At 38.5% G+C, this 13,286-nt stretch overlaps 3 protein-coding genes and 1 long non-coding RNA gene across 4 annotated transcripts; 1 reads left to right on the top strand and 3 right to left on the bottom strand.

Moving 5' to 3' along the window:
• Positions 1-785: 785 nt before the first annotated feature.
• On the bottom strand, positions 786-1,267 carry LOC145698308 (uncharacterized). The gene is made up of 2 exons (XM_081775508.1): positions 1,171-1,267; positions 786-1,074 (listed from the first exon to the last, which is right to left on the bottom strand). Exons 1-2 carry the CDS (start codon positions 1,248-1,250, stop codon positions 786-788), a joined length of 369 nt encoding a protein of 122 aa, XP_081631634.1. The 5' UTR covers positions 1,251-1,267.
• Positions 1,268-1,467: 200 nt separating this feature from the next.
• Positions 1,468-3,477, bottom strand: LOC145697309 (RING finger protein 150-like). Its single transcript, XM_081774497.1, has 4 exons — positions 2,952-3,477; positions 2,196-2,608; positions 1,904-2,150; positions 1,468-1,857 (listed from the first exon to the last, which is right to left on the bottom strand). The coding sequence occupies exons 2-4, from the start codon at positions 2,395-2,397 to the stop codon at positions 1,542-1,544; spliced, it is 765 nt and encodes a 254-aa protein (XP_081630623.1). The 5' UTR covers positions 2,398-2,608; positions 2,952-3,477; the 3' UTR covers positions 1,468-1,541.
• Positions 3,478-4,019: 542 nt separating this feature from the next.
• LOC145697311 (uncharacterized) lies at positions 4,020-5,134 on the bottom strand. The gene is made up of 2 exons (XM_081774499.1): positions 4,571-5,134; positions 4,020-4,528 (listed from the first exon to the last, which is right to left on the bottom strand). The coding sequence occupies exons 1-2, from the start codon at positions 5,132-5,134 to the stop codon at positions 4,442-4,444; spliced, it is 651 nt and encodes a 216-aa protein (XP_081630625.1). The 3' UTR covers positions 4,020-4,441.
• A 6,811-nt stretch (positions 5,135-11,945) lies between these two features.
• LOC145699813 (uncharacterized) lies at positions 11,946-12,338 on the top strand. Its single transcript, XR_014134087.1, has 2 exons — positions 11,946-12,049; positions 12,098-12,338. It is a non-coding gene; the product is annotated as an uncharacterized LOC145699813 (long non-coding RNA).
• Positions 12,339-13,286: the final 948 nt, after the last annotated feature.

Genomic DNA, 13,286 nt, shown 5'->3' with positions numbered 1-13,286 from the left:
AATTAAAGCCCAAGAACTAGAATAAGCATTCGCCGTCTGGTACTTAGAATTTCATGTCTTTTGAGGTTGTATTTTGTCGCTTTAGCGGATTTGTTTCAAATTCTATCATAGCGGAGAAGCTGGCACGTTAGGTGGAAATCTAATTCATCGTGGTGGGGCTCAATTAAACAAAGACTGCTCCAACGTTAAAACGGTGTCGCATCCAAAATGTCAAATTCACAACTCCAAACCCACCAATTCGTCATTTCAGCGGAAGCGAAATGCTTCAAATAAATTCTCATCCCTCTTGACCTTTCGTTTTTATTGACTATGAAAATAAGGAATTAATATCTTCAGTAAAAAACTGTAGTTACTAAGTGACAATAAACAAAGACGCAAAACGATTTATAAGTTATAAATTATAACTAAATCTTTCGATTTCGAAAGACAACTGGATGACTGTTTTTTGTTGTTAAGGGCGTGTCTTCGAATTAAATTTATGATTCCTGATAAGCCATTGGTAATAATTCTTATATGCAAAATAATTTCAAATTACTCAATACTTAAAAATTGATGAAATTAAGAGGTTTTGTTTGATATAAGAGAGATCCTTTTGTTTTTAATACCGAATCGACAATACGTGTTTGGCTAATTGATATATTTAGGGAACATCATACGCTTTTCCAGTGCCAAGGGAATACTCCTGTTTGTTTCATACCATTGGTTTCACCGTACTATTAATTATCATGTTGGACTTTGTCATCAGTAATTTGAAACAACTCGATTATTCAGGCAATTCAGTAAGATCAATTTATTTGACGCCTTTTGATGACAGAAATTCGAACTGGTTTATGATCGTCGTTTTTGTTCATATTCATTTTTTCTACAGTTTCATCGATTTTCAGCTCTCCGTGTTCGTTTTTGTTTTTTTCGGTGTTTTCGCGTTTCGAATTTTCTGGGTCTTCTGGGGTGGTTGGAGGGGTCAGTAGATTCACTATGTTTTCTTGGTGCTGATTTTCGACCTCGCGCTTTCTGGCGAGTCGCATTTGCATGTACTGCATCATGTGCGTTTCTTCGAAATGCTCTTCAAAGCGGCTGAATGAGTTTTAGGGGCTTTTACAAGAATCTTGGCCGAATCCCAACTCTAACCCTTATCCTAACCGTAACCCTAGAAGAAAACTGTATTTGTACCTTATGTACTTGTAGCACCGGTCGCACATTGTGCACCTGTAGGGCCTGGAAGAGTCCCTGTTGTAGAAAAAATCTACCATCGACTCTCAAATTGTCAATTCCTAAATGTGTGTGTTCGCAAGAATCCTCAGCTCGATTTTATACCAGCTGGTTATGTAAGCTCACGTAACCTAAATTAATCTAATCCTGTGCTCAAGATATGCTCCATAAGAGCGATCTGCTCTTATGTAAGGTGAGGTAAGCTTTTTGCTTCCATACTCAAATTAAATACGTTTTTGAATAGATACGATTCTTTATGATAATTTATTCAGTCTACATATACAAAGAGCTAGCAGTTTTTTTGTACAGATTTTAGCTCGTGATTTTACAATTTACAAATGCGACAATGATAATAGATTGAATACAGAATACATGACGACAATAAATACACAAGATGATGAATATGATAAGGGCGTAGCGCTACTTTTTGAAAAACGAGTTATAGAAAACCCATTTTGGCTTAGATAAATGGAATAGGTTTGGTTTGAAGGGGTCCTTTGGGGATGATCGAGTTCGATTCTTCCAACGGAGATGGAGACGTGAATAGGCCGGTTGCGGGTTAATAAGAGTTTAAGACGATCACCGGTGATTTTGGAAACGCTGGTGGAGACGATGGAAGTGCCAAGAGTGTTCATCAATGTTGGCGACCTGAATTTTTTGATGATTTTCAGAGAAGTTTTGGATTTTATTTAACCTGTTAGAGGATGAGTCAATGATGATCGCCCCCGCTGCTCCGAGTTTTGTTGCAAGTCGAATCTTTTCCTGAAAAGTGCATCCGCCACGGTAGAGCAGCGCAATCCACTGGCCTCTTCTGACTCTTCGGCGGTTGGCTTTCGGTCGCCACTTAGTCAATTTGTATGCACCGGGACTGGCGCAACCCCGGCCCAAAACTGAATTGTATCGCCGGGAGGACTCGATATCAGGGATAGGCACTAGATATCCTGAAAAAAACGAGTTTACTGGCTAGAATTAGACGATTAATGTACCGGAAGATCGCTTTTTCTCCGAAGTAGAGCCGTATTTGCCCGTAAAATAGCCGAGTAAGTAATTTTGCTTTGCGTCTGTCACCAAAATCCTCGACTCAACCCATTGAGGATCCAATTTCGCCCAGAGTCGATCTTCTGAAAAGTCTCTCAGTCCAAACACGGCCGAGAGCTGAAGCAAGGTCGAAAAAATCGAAATCTTCATCTTCTGATTCTTTTCGAAAATCGAACAAAACGGAAGTCGGAAAAAATGGATCTTAGAAGGGGGCGCTTCAGCAGATGGCGATTTCAGGCGGCGGTGGTTGTTTGATCTTCCAAACGCACAGATTTTTTGAAGTACTCTTTGAGCAGCTCTTGGGGTCAAAAGAGGATCGTCACGGTGGATTTCGGTTATTGCAGTTTTGTATACTCGAGATCTGAAGGAAATTCTCAGAAGTGGAAAATTATAGAGTGATTTTATGAGTTTCATTTTCATCCCATGAAATTCTAAGATTACTAGATGACCATTAATTCTTACTGGATGAAGTTATCTTTATCTCCGAAATTCAAAGCTAGGGGATTATGAAAAACTCCGATTTTGATATTCGATTTCTTAAAAAAGCTTTTGTAATTTTAATTAAAATCAGTTGAAATAACGACTTTCCGGGAGAATTCGCCCGTTAAAATGAGACATACTTTTTTTTAACTTTTTATCATACTTCTGATTTATCAATCGACTATTTTCTTAGTAAAAAATATTGTATTTTTGATTGCTCTTACCAAATATTTGCCCGTCAATCGTCTCTTCAAAATCAGAAGCTGAGTGACTGTACTTTCAAATTCGATCGGTTTCTGATTTTATAGCTTTCTCTTGGGCGAGTTTTTGCGCCCTCTGATTTTCGCTCGATCGTTACGGCTTGTAACAGGTGTTTTTGGGAAGAAGGCGATTTCCTGAAATTCGCACGCTAATCGACAATTTTGATCGACTTAGCGCTGATCGTAAAACTCAATTTCCCCTTATCAGCCGTTTTCTTGTTAAAAATCGTGAAGCAGTAGTTTCCAAATCTTTTAATTTTTCAAACTTCAATTTTCAGCTCGTTTATTTTCTCCTGAAATTTCAACACCGTGCTTTATAAAGTGGATTTGGATTTGTTCGCCCTTCAAATTTCGCAGTGCTCGGCGGGTGATGAAATTTAGCGCTGAGCATGAATTATGAGAAGTTATTTCTCCCGGAGAGATGCATGGAATTCGACAAATACTAAGTGCGGCTAAGCCACGCGGCAGGGGGTTAAATCAACACTTTCATTCTTAGTCAGGGTCTTAGAGTGAGAGTTTTTCCGTGGACCTGTGGATATTTGATGATTTTACGGTAATGCGCATAATTTAATCATAACATTCATAACAAAAGTTATTTCATTGACAGACCCTCAGAGGCTTCATTGAGGAAGTATACAATTATCCTGAGGATCATCCTCAGGATACCCTCCAGAAATGAATCCTGAGGACAATCCTCAGGATACCTTTTAAAAGCGTATCCTGAGGATCGACCCTAGGATACCTATCAAAGATGATTTCTGAGGAAAAGATTTGCGCGGTTCTAAGTCAAGGAGCGTGTGTGCGCTCCGCGCCTGTCTTGTAGTTAACTCTGGGACTGAATCTGTCAGTTTTTTCTTATCCTCAGGACTAATTTTATCGAAGAAATTTTATGATCTGATACCCAGGATTCGTTTCTAGAGTGTATCCTGTGTCTTATCCTCAGGATAGGTTTATGAAAGGTATCCTGAGGACAATCCTCAGGATTCACTTCTAGAGGGTATCCTGAGGATGATCCTCAGGATAATTGTAACCTTCCTTCATTGAGTCTATTAATTAAGAGTCTACAGTAGGGTCGGACGCAGAAAAAAAAAATTTTAAAACCGTTTTTTCTCATCAGTACCGAATTCAGCATGGACCATGCTGCATGGTAAAAAACCCCCACCCACAAAAATTTAGCACAATTGGTATTGAATGTGGGATACGAGAGGCTTAAAGCCCTAAAAATGGCTATTTTGGAGTTAAAAACCTTTAAAAAAATCGAATTCGGTATATAAGAAACGCCGCTTTTACGCCTTCTAATTTGAAAATAACATATTTTTTTAAATACCTTTATTAAAACCGCCTTATCTTAATAAATCAAAGATGTGCAATCTCAATAATTGGTATTAATATAAAACATACACTTGACTTTCATCCTCAATTGAAATTTTGTGCAAAGCTGTTGGAAATAGACTCTACAGTGTTCGTCGTTTGTCTTCTTTGCCTTTGTTATCAACTGCCCTCTGTATATTCAGATTTTGACTTTTCCAAACAATAAGATCCTAAAAACAAGAACGAGACTGCAGAAAATTTTGAAGACTTACCCTACGTTGAAGAGCCTTTTCGACGCTTTCTTCAGATTTGAAAATGATTGAACAGTTTCGTTTGTTGACGGAATCTCTTTTGATTTGCTGGACTTCGCCAAATTCCTCAAATACTCTTTTTATATCTTCTTTTTTCATATCTTGAGGGAGGGGTCCAACAAATATTTCGGTTTTGATTATTTCTTGCTGAGAAATCAAACGTAATTCTTTACTATGGTTCTTTAGCTGTTGATTTTCGACTCCAAGTTTTTCCAATTCGCCTTCAAAATACCGGTCGTTCTGACGCAAAGTGTCGGCCTCGTTCTTCAAATTTGCATTTTCATTCGTCAAATTTTTGACTTGTTCTTCGAGCTCTTTGATTTTTGATATCATTGTAAAACGGTCTTTATTAATTTCGTGAATAGCGGCCCAAACCGGATCTAATGTTTGTTTGATCATTCTCCCGACGTCATCGTCCGAAAGTCCAGAGGAATTGCTCTGATTATCTTGAAACTCTGATGGAGTTCTGATGGAGTCAAGCTCACTACAGTCAACTGTCGACGCTTTATCTGGTGCATTTGACATTTTTCTCTTGCACGAGACTTTTTTAACGAATCAAGTGCAGAATCACTTTATTTGATCAGAAACGTGACTCCAAATGCACACAACCGATTACTGTTAGACTAAACTTCGTAAAACCACAATTACGGTCTAATAGTCTGCTTTGAACCGATGTAAACTTCGCAACAATATTATGACAAGCTTTCCTTTGTTTTCGAAAAGGGAGTCTTGCAAATGTGTTTTGAGATTTTAAATTGGCTTATTTTGGCATCTCGCGGATACTGCCTGCTTACAATGTTTTCAGGCGATAAAAGAACTATATATTTTACGTCAAATACGGGAGATAAAAAACTGATACATGTTGATGATAAATATTCAATTACGAACGTGAAGTCACATCGGCTATTCCTTATTGCCCCTTGGAATCATACTTTACTTAGATTCTTCGGTACCAAGTAATGAAAAGCGTCATTCTTACCTGGGTTTATTATTATTGAAATTTTAAATTCCGAAAGAAAGGGCGCATAATAAAGGGAAAAAGTTGTAGTACCGCGATTCTGTGGTGTTTACGTCGTTTTTTACTCGAAACTGCAATGAGTCAAAAAAAAAGCAAAACTTCGTCATTTAGTAATGAGAATCGCGGTGCTACAGGTTGGAAAAGAACAGTTCTGAAATCGAATCTGTAAAATCAGCCTTATAATGTCCTCACTCTTGAGATTTCTGTCACGTGGTTACGAGGCTGTACTGCTTGAAACTCGACGCTTTGAAACAATTCTTTTCTCACATTGCGCGATTTTTCTAAAGCGCCCCTCAAAAATGCACTTGAGATGCGAGAATTACGTTTAATATTCGCTTTTTGAGGATGACGCAAGTGTCTGTAAATGCTTAAAAACTTCGCTTACGAAACAGATTGCTTCAGAAGAAGTAGGCACCAACATTGCTTGAGTAGCCTCGTAAAACGCTCGTGTCATTTAAGGCGCGGATACTCTGATAAGAAGAATGTTAACACCTGTAAGAAATGCGCTCGATGCCAGTTTTTAGAATGCGTTCAATCACACCGCAGATTTCGAAATTTTCCCTGTACTCATCGCTCATCCATTTCAAATTAGTCTTAGCTCGGCAACCTGTGTCCAGTCAGGGGCTCGGATCCAGGGTCCGAAAGATCTCGGGTCTGACGAGGGTCCAAAACCACATAGCGGCTCTTTTAAAAAACGAAGCCGCTAAAAATAAGCATTCAAAGACCATCCCTCATGTATGGTTTCCAAGATTGCCTAGCAAAGATACTACAGTAGAAATTGATTTTGATCTACAACAGGGTCAATTTAGTAGGGCATATTTTGTCAGGAACAATGAATTTTTAACGCGTATATTTCGGTAAAGGCAGATTACAATTTTTAATAGTGAAGCAGTTCACGCTGATTGAATGCATTTTTGACACGTTCTTGTTTTCTTTGTGGCAGCTCAGCTCACACAGATTCGCTGTCGGGTCAGCGCCGAGTACTTTGAATTCTAGCGCTTCTACTTTTTTAATTTGGAGACTCTAAAAATGAAATTAAAAGGACTCTAACGGGCGAATGTGTTCGAGTGTCATTTCCTAAATTCACGAATGAGGGATCTGGATTCACGATCCCAAGTCGCCGCTCCCACGTGTGACACTGTAGTTGAAATAGAATCGTCGCCGCGGCTAAGTCGCCACTCGAGCCATTCTCACAAACAACAAAAATCATTTTTACACACTCGCCAAATATACGCCTATATTCGAAAACGTGGCGAAAATTCGGACGTCCATTTTCGCGCACATACTTTTTTGCTGACTTAAACATTCTAAAAACGTTTCTTCTGCTGACGGCTTGCTTTTTCCTTGAATAATTTTTATGCCTTCAAAAATGGTTACTTCAGCGGTATTCTTCTAAACCTCGTCGATTTTGTAATCTTTGAGTAGAATGTTCACTCTCATGCTTTCAAATACAGGCAGCGTTTGTAATCTTTATACTTTCCAATATGGCTTCGGTTCACGTTTAGAACGCTCCCACGTGGTCCTTCTCTCTCTTTTTTATTAAACTCAGAGTCGGAACATGAAAATCTTTCCAAAATCGCGCGCTAAAGAAAATTACAAAATCAAGACGGCTGGGCTCCAGTAAGATCGCGTTTCTATATGAAAAATAAAATTCAGAAACAATTCAAATACAGTTGACAGAGATACAGTTAAGAATGGTCACATGAAATCGGTAGTAGATAGACTCGGCTTTTGTCGACTTTAGATCAAATCTGAAGGAAACAACTTTCGCTTCTGACGTTTTTCTGCTTCCAATTTTGGCCTCTTGAATTCCAGTCACTGAATTAATCGCAAAGCAATCAGCAATAAACTCCCGTTTCTCGCCTAAGATAAGATTGTTTTCGCTGAACATACTTTAACAAATTGTGAAGCTTACTACCTTTCGTCTGAACTGCCAAACTCAGCTCAGCAAAGTGTCCATCAACACGATCATAATTATATCGAATCGATGAGCACTCGTGTTTTAGACTGAATTTAGCGCCTGTCGCTTTTAATGAAAACTTTGTCAATCCACTTTCTAGCGCAAGAAGAAGCAGCGTTTGGGCGCTCTTGTTTGTTGATATCGACTTTTTGCCCCCAAATGTCGACCATTCGTCCTTTTCTGCGAAATGTCCTATCGCACTAAAGAACTTTTTAAAATGTTGACATCCCCATAATTAACCCAAATTTAGCCAAATAATCGTATTGACTCTTCTTCAGGCCATGCATAAAAATTTCCTCCTCGATTTTCTCTTCTTCCTTGAACTTCTCACTAAGTATTTCAACCTTCTTCTGAATATCCTGAAGCAATGTTGAAATTCTCGAAATTTCTTGTTTCTGTTCTTCGAATTTATCGATCATCATCTTTTCCAGTTTTTTGGACTCTGCAAAACATTCTCCAGGTAAAAAATCAGGGCTTATTCTTCGACTCATTTTCGAAAATCAAAAGGTAGAGTCAAATCATTCTGAGAGATTCGACTTTTTCTATTTGCCGTAACCATAAAGTCAAATATAAATCGCTTGTAAAACTATTGATAAGGCGCGCTTCCAAATTCAGAAATATTTGATCTTCCAATTTTTATCTACTTTTAGCAAAAAGATGAGCACTAGAATGATGCTTTGAAAATAAGCGGCAATTGCGGTATAACTTGATTGAACATGTTCTCTTTCAATTTAGAGAAAAAACAATGAACAAAAAGTTCTTTCGCAGAAAATCATATTATAGAGAATAATCGTCTTTGCTAATTGAAATTGACTAGATCTGTTAGCGAATCGCATAGAAAGCAAAACAGGCATTCAAATGATTTTGAGCACATGCCGCTAGAAATCTTCTATGCCAGTAATTAGCAAGAAAATAACGGAAGGTTGCAAAGCATTTTGTGGCAACATTCAAGGAGATACCTAGCATACTAAAAGATAACTGAAACTTTTAGACTGAATCCTCTAAAGAGAATGTTTTTCTCTGACGATCAAAAGGCCAGTTTTTCCTTAGTTTTGAAAATACGGAAATAGAAGTACCAAGACTGGAGAGACGATTAGGTAATCAGATGACGATGGGACCGGAAATCTTTCCGGCCACAAGTCAGCAGCTTTTTTTGGAGCAAAAAGAAGGCAGAACTAATTCTAGACCCGGATGGAAACGCGAGGATTAACGTTCATGAAGGTCTGTAGCTCTGAAACAGTAACCTCGCCAATAGCAAGAAATTGTCTCTTGGTGAACTCGACTTTAACTGAGTACATACGTCTAACAGAATCGCAGCTCCTTCCGGAATTAGAATTCAACGTATTCAATTTCATTTTTCTCAAATATATTTTCTTGTTTTACAATATTTTTGTAATGTCGCCTAAATCCCCGCTTTTTTCCCGTTCTTGTTTGATCAAAATGTTTGAAGTACATGCTACTTACGAATGAAAAAACTCACGGATTCGAACTAATAATTTTATCGAACTGGCTAACTTTCAATACATGTATTTTCGAGTTTTATGTAAGGAATAAGAATTACTTGGTTTTATATAAGCGAAAACGTCAAAGGTAAAATTGAGTTAGAGATATTTTCCAAGGATTATGTAAATGATTGTAAGAAGCGACGGATAATTACTAATTTCATGGAAATTATCGCCGCTTGAATTGATCGCTAGTGAAATGTCGGAATGTAGACAAAGAAGGTTGATGATTGTATCAATTGAAAACATAGAAAATGAAGAAGCTAAAAGATCATTTCATCAATCAGGCAGATAAGTCCGGATTCGGGGGAAATGAAACGTGGATGGAGCTCGGAATAAGCCGCCTTAATGACATCAGCTGTGTGGTCTGCCGATCGGCCGCAGACTGAGCCAAAGAATCGACAAATGATAAAAAAAGATTTAACGAAAGCCGAATTTTAATCTAAAGCTGGACACGTTCTTCAGAGGTCACGCAGATCAGCTTATCTTCTATGCTCCTAGATGAAATAGGGGTTCCTATTTTATTATGACCCATGATCACAAAAAGCATTAAAATGAAGAAATTTCGCCGAGAAAAATGTATCTTTTCTTTTAAAACTCGACTTCCAGTTAGACGAAAAAATCATTCTTGAAATAAAAACCAAAACCGACCTCGTTAAAAAAGGAGCAAGAAAAAAGCTCAAGCGATTTAAATTGGGTTTGTCTGCGAATTGAAGTCTTGACAGATTTTGGAATTGGCCGCGTTACGCAGGAAATTCTAATTAAGCCAGATGACGAGCCTCGCATTTAGGCAATTGATCATTCTTTAAATTGAGAAACCGGAGTTGTAAAATTGTAAAATTGTTTTGCAAAATTGTGATTAACTTACGGCATCGGTATAAATTTATCTGTGTCGGAAATGAATATTAGAAGCGCTGCTCCAATCGGTTGATTTCACGTGATTCTAGAGTCGGCTCATTAGGCGTCGGCGATTACGTAAAGCCACTTCCGTTTTTGAATTCTTGGCCAGTGCCGGCATAGAAGGAAATTCAACGAAACACCTAATGACCTTCGCAGTCCAAAGTTCCCAGAAGCCGCTACAGTAAATTACTGCATTCAATTGGGTCAGTTTTGAAGGAAACGCGGGCCGAGTGTTGATGGATGTTGATACACGGCTAGAAGCACTTGGAACGAGGGGATTAGGATGCGCCCCGAACTTTTGATAAAGGCTTAATTTGTTGGTGCTTCTTTGAACAAGTTATTTTCAAAATACAGTAAGTTTTTGGTTCAAATTTGGAAATTGGAACGCTCTTTTTTATCAACTTTAACCTGCTATTGCTGAAAAATCATCATTTTCTTAGTTATATTAAGAGTCTTATTGATCGGCTTATTTTAGAGAATTTCGAAGAGGGGCTGTTTTTCTTATCCGTATTTTCAATAATTGGCTTAGCAACTTATCTTCACTTGGTTCAAGGCGGATAAGAAATGTCTCCAATTCGAGAAAAAAATGAAGATTACTCTTCTGAATGTTATTCTAAGGAACAAAATAGTTTACGCTTAGCCATTGTGTTATGTGAGCGCTTTTCAGGCTAATCGCTTGTTCGCTAAATACACTCTTACGCGATAATACAAAAACTTTACATTGAAGTCTCAGCCCGTCTTGAGCACTGATATGCACAAGAGATAGATATCACACAAGCACCCGCCGCCAAAAGAATACAACGGCGACTTTAGAGCTCTTGAGGCGCCGAATTGTGTGATAAGCTCCGGCCAAGCCACTTTTTTCGCCAGCAATTTTCGTTTAAATGGTTCCATAATTACCTTTGAATGCCTCCAATAAAAGTGGTAGAGCAAAAAAGACTTGAAACTTGTAAACGATTCGATTGTGAAGTCTTAAGAGGGTCGGCTCAAAATCCGGGATTCTCGATGTGGCCCCCTTAAGAGGTTCCTTTCGCATTTTAGAAAGAAAGTATGAAGGACCTTTCTATTAAAATCCGCCCTTGATTGAGCCTAAAATTGACCGCCCGTAGACCAAGTGGCTTGCTCTCTTGCCACTTACTCAATTCACCCGTACATCTCCTTATTCAAACTTTGTCTGGCTCCGCCGGTACGTGCCACTATTTCCTTAAAAAACACTGTGGCTAAAGTACAGCAACTCTTATCAAGGCGCTTCCAGTTCGGTCTTCGCAGTCTTGGATTTTATCACTTCCAGAGACAATCGACAGCTTCCTCGGGGGTCACGGGATAACACTTGCAATCGGCTTGAACTTTTTTCCACCCTTATCAATCTTTGATTAGAACATTGTTACTCTAGAAATCGTTAAGAGCCACTCTTAGAAGGGAACGAAAAAAGAACACGGAAAATGAGATTCGAAGGACTGTATTAAGGTCATCCCTAAAGCTAAAAAGGGTAATGATTAAGGCAGTAAAAGAGGAAACGCCGACGCCCTTAACGGATCCATTGGTGGCTCATGCAAAGATTCCAGCATCGATAAGCCCCTCCCCGTGGGTAAACCAGGCCACGTGATAAGAAAAATAGAGATTTGGATTTTCGAATGTTTTCTGCAAAGCACATTCTTGGAGAACTAATCCATCCTTCAACGGATATCGAGTAAAGATTAACGGACAGCCGTTGTTTTAAATCGCACAATCTTGCGTCACTTCTAAAACTTGACCTTTTCGAAAATATAAAATGACGGATTTTGAGTCAGCTAATAAAGCCGGTAAGATTTATGAAAGTATCGAGGTGAAAGATTACGGCTCTTTGAGTGAGTAAATCATAAAAAAACAGCTTTTTTAATACGGCGGTGTAAAAGGGAAAACAGAAGACATAAAATAGATGATTCTGAAGGAAAAAACTCGCACTTGGGAGAGAAAATCAAAATGGGAATCATAAGCGATTTTTTCGAAGGAGCCTCCCAATTCGTCCAGTCCGAGGTTTTCGGAACTGTTGTTGTCGTTGCTGGGTGTGCTCTTGGCGCGTAAGAGATAAAATTAGCCATCAGATTTCTTAATTAAAATTATAAAAGGTACACGATTTACATAGTCGGCGGCGTCGTTATCGCAGCCATAGAGAGTATGACCGCAGCAGGCTGTATCGAGTTCCTGTTTCAGGCGGGAATCATCACTCTTCAAGTCAAAAAGAGCACTTGTCCTTAGATAAACTTTGGTAGGTCAATAGTATGTTCAGTTTTCCACGATTCCGATCTTCATCATCAATCATGATCTGCATGTTTCAAATAAATAAATCAAGTCTCATTAGCGCAAAAATGTTGTAAATGTTTATTCTCTGAAATTGAGGAAGAAATGTTAATCCTCTCGTCTAATTATCGTGGAAACATTACATTCAGTGGGCACTCTGCTCAGCCATTAATCGCATTCGCAACAAATGTGCATCACGTTGTTCTCCCTGATTTGTTTGCAAAAAGCAATTAAGCCTTTTTCAGTTCTTCGGAACACATGTTTTTTTCCTATTTGAAATGAAACGAACTTGGCTTGTGTTTATTGACAACAAGGGGGGTTTGTTATGTTCAAGTTTGCCCCAAAAAGCATTATGCAACAACAATTATAATTGGACATCAATTTGATTAGTAAGAGCTTATCTTTGAAGCTTGCTCAATCAAAAATTCCCTCTTCATTGTTTATTTTCTATTTTCCATAAATACCGTATTCCGTTGAAATAAAAACGCTCTAGATGCAATCCTTGATATTAAACAAATTGGTATTATCAAATTCCTTGTCCAGGAAAATCTAGACTGAGTCTATATTTTTATGCCAAAAACATATTTATCAAACTAATAAAATTGCTTGTTGCATGATTTTCCAAAGAATCTTTTTATTGACGATACTTGTTTCAATATGAATTCGCAAGGTGATAATTGCTATTACATTTTGGCATGGGAAAGAAGATGAAGAAGAGGCTTCATTAGAAACGTTAGATTTGGTGAGCACTGAAGATTTGAGTGTTGCACGAAAGTATGTGTTTCTAAATTCCGCGTTGCTTCTTGACATAGGAGGCGACTTCCCCGCTCTTCGCTTTAGAAAAATCCTAGCGCGCCGTCGACAAAGTGGCGTGAACCGTGTTCAGGTGAACTCGACTTCCGCCGCGTATGCAACACAACAACCGGCAAATAACTACCGAAAGCGCACAAACAATGCAGCTTCTAATTCCACCACGAGCGATGCAAACTTCTTTCCCGCGAAACTTTTTACGTTCTT

The sequence above is a fragment of the Oikopleura dioica genome, chromosome 2 (genome assembly GCF_907165135.1).
Source record: "Oikopleura dioica chromosome 2, OKI2018_I68_1.0, whole genome shotgun sequence".
NCBI classification, from domain to species: Eukaryota; Metazoa; Chordata; class Appendicularia; order Copelata; family Oikopleuridae; genus Oikopleura; species Oikopleura dioica.
The sequence above is the reverse complement of the archived record's forward strand: the minus strand, read 5'-3'. Positions and strand labels throughout refer to the sequence as shown.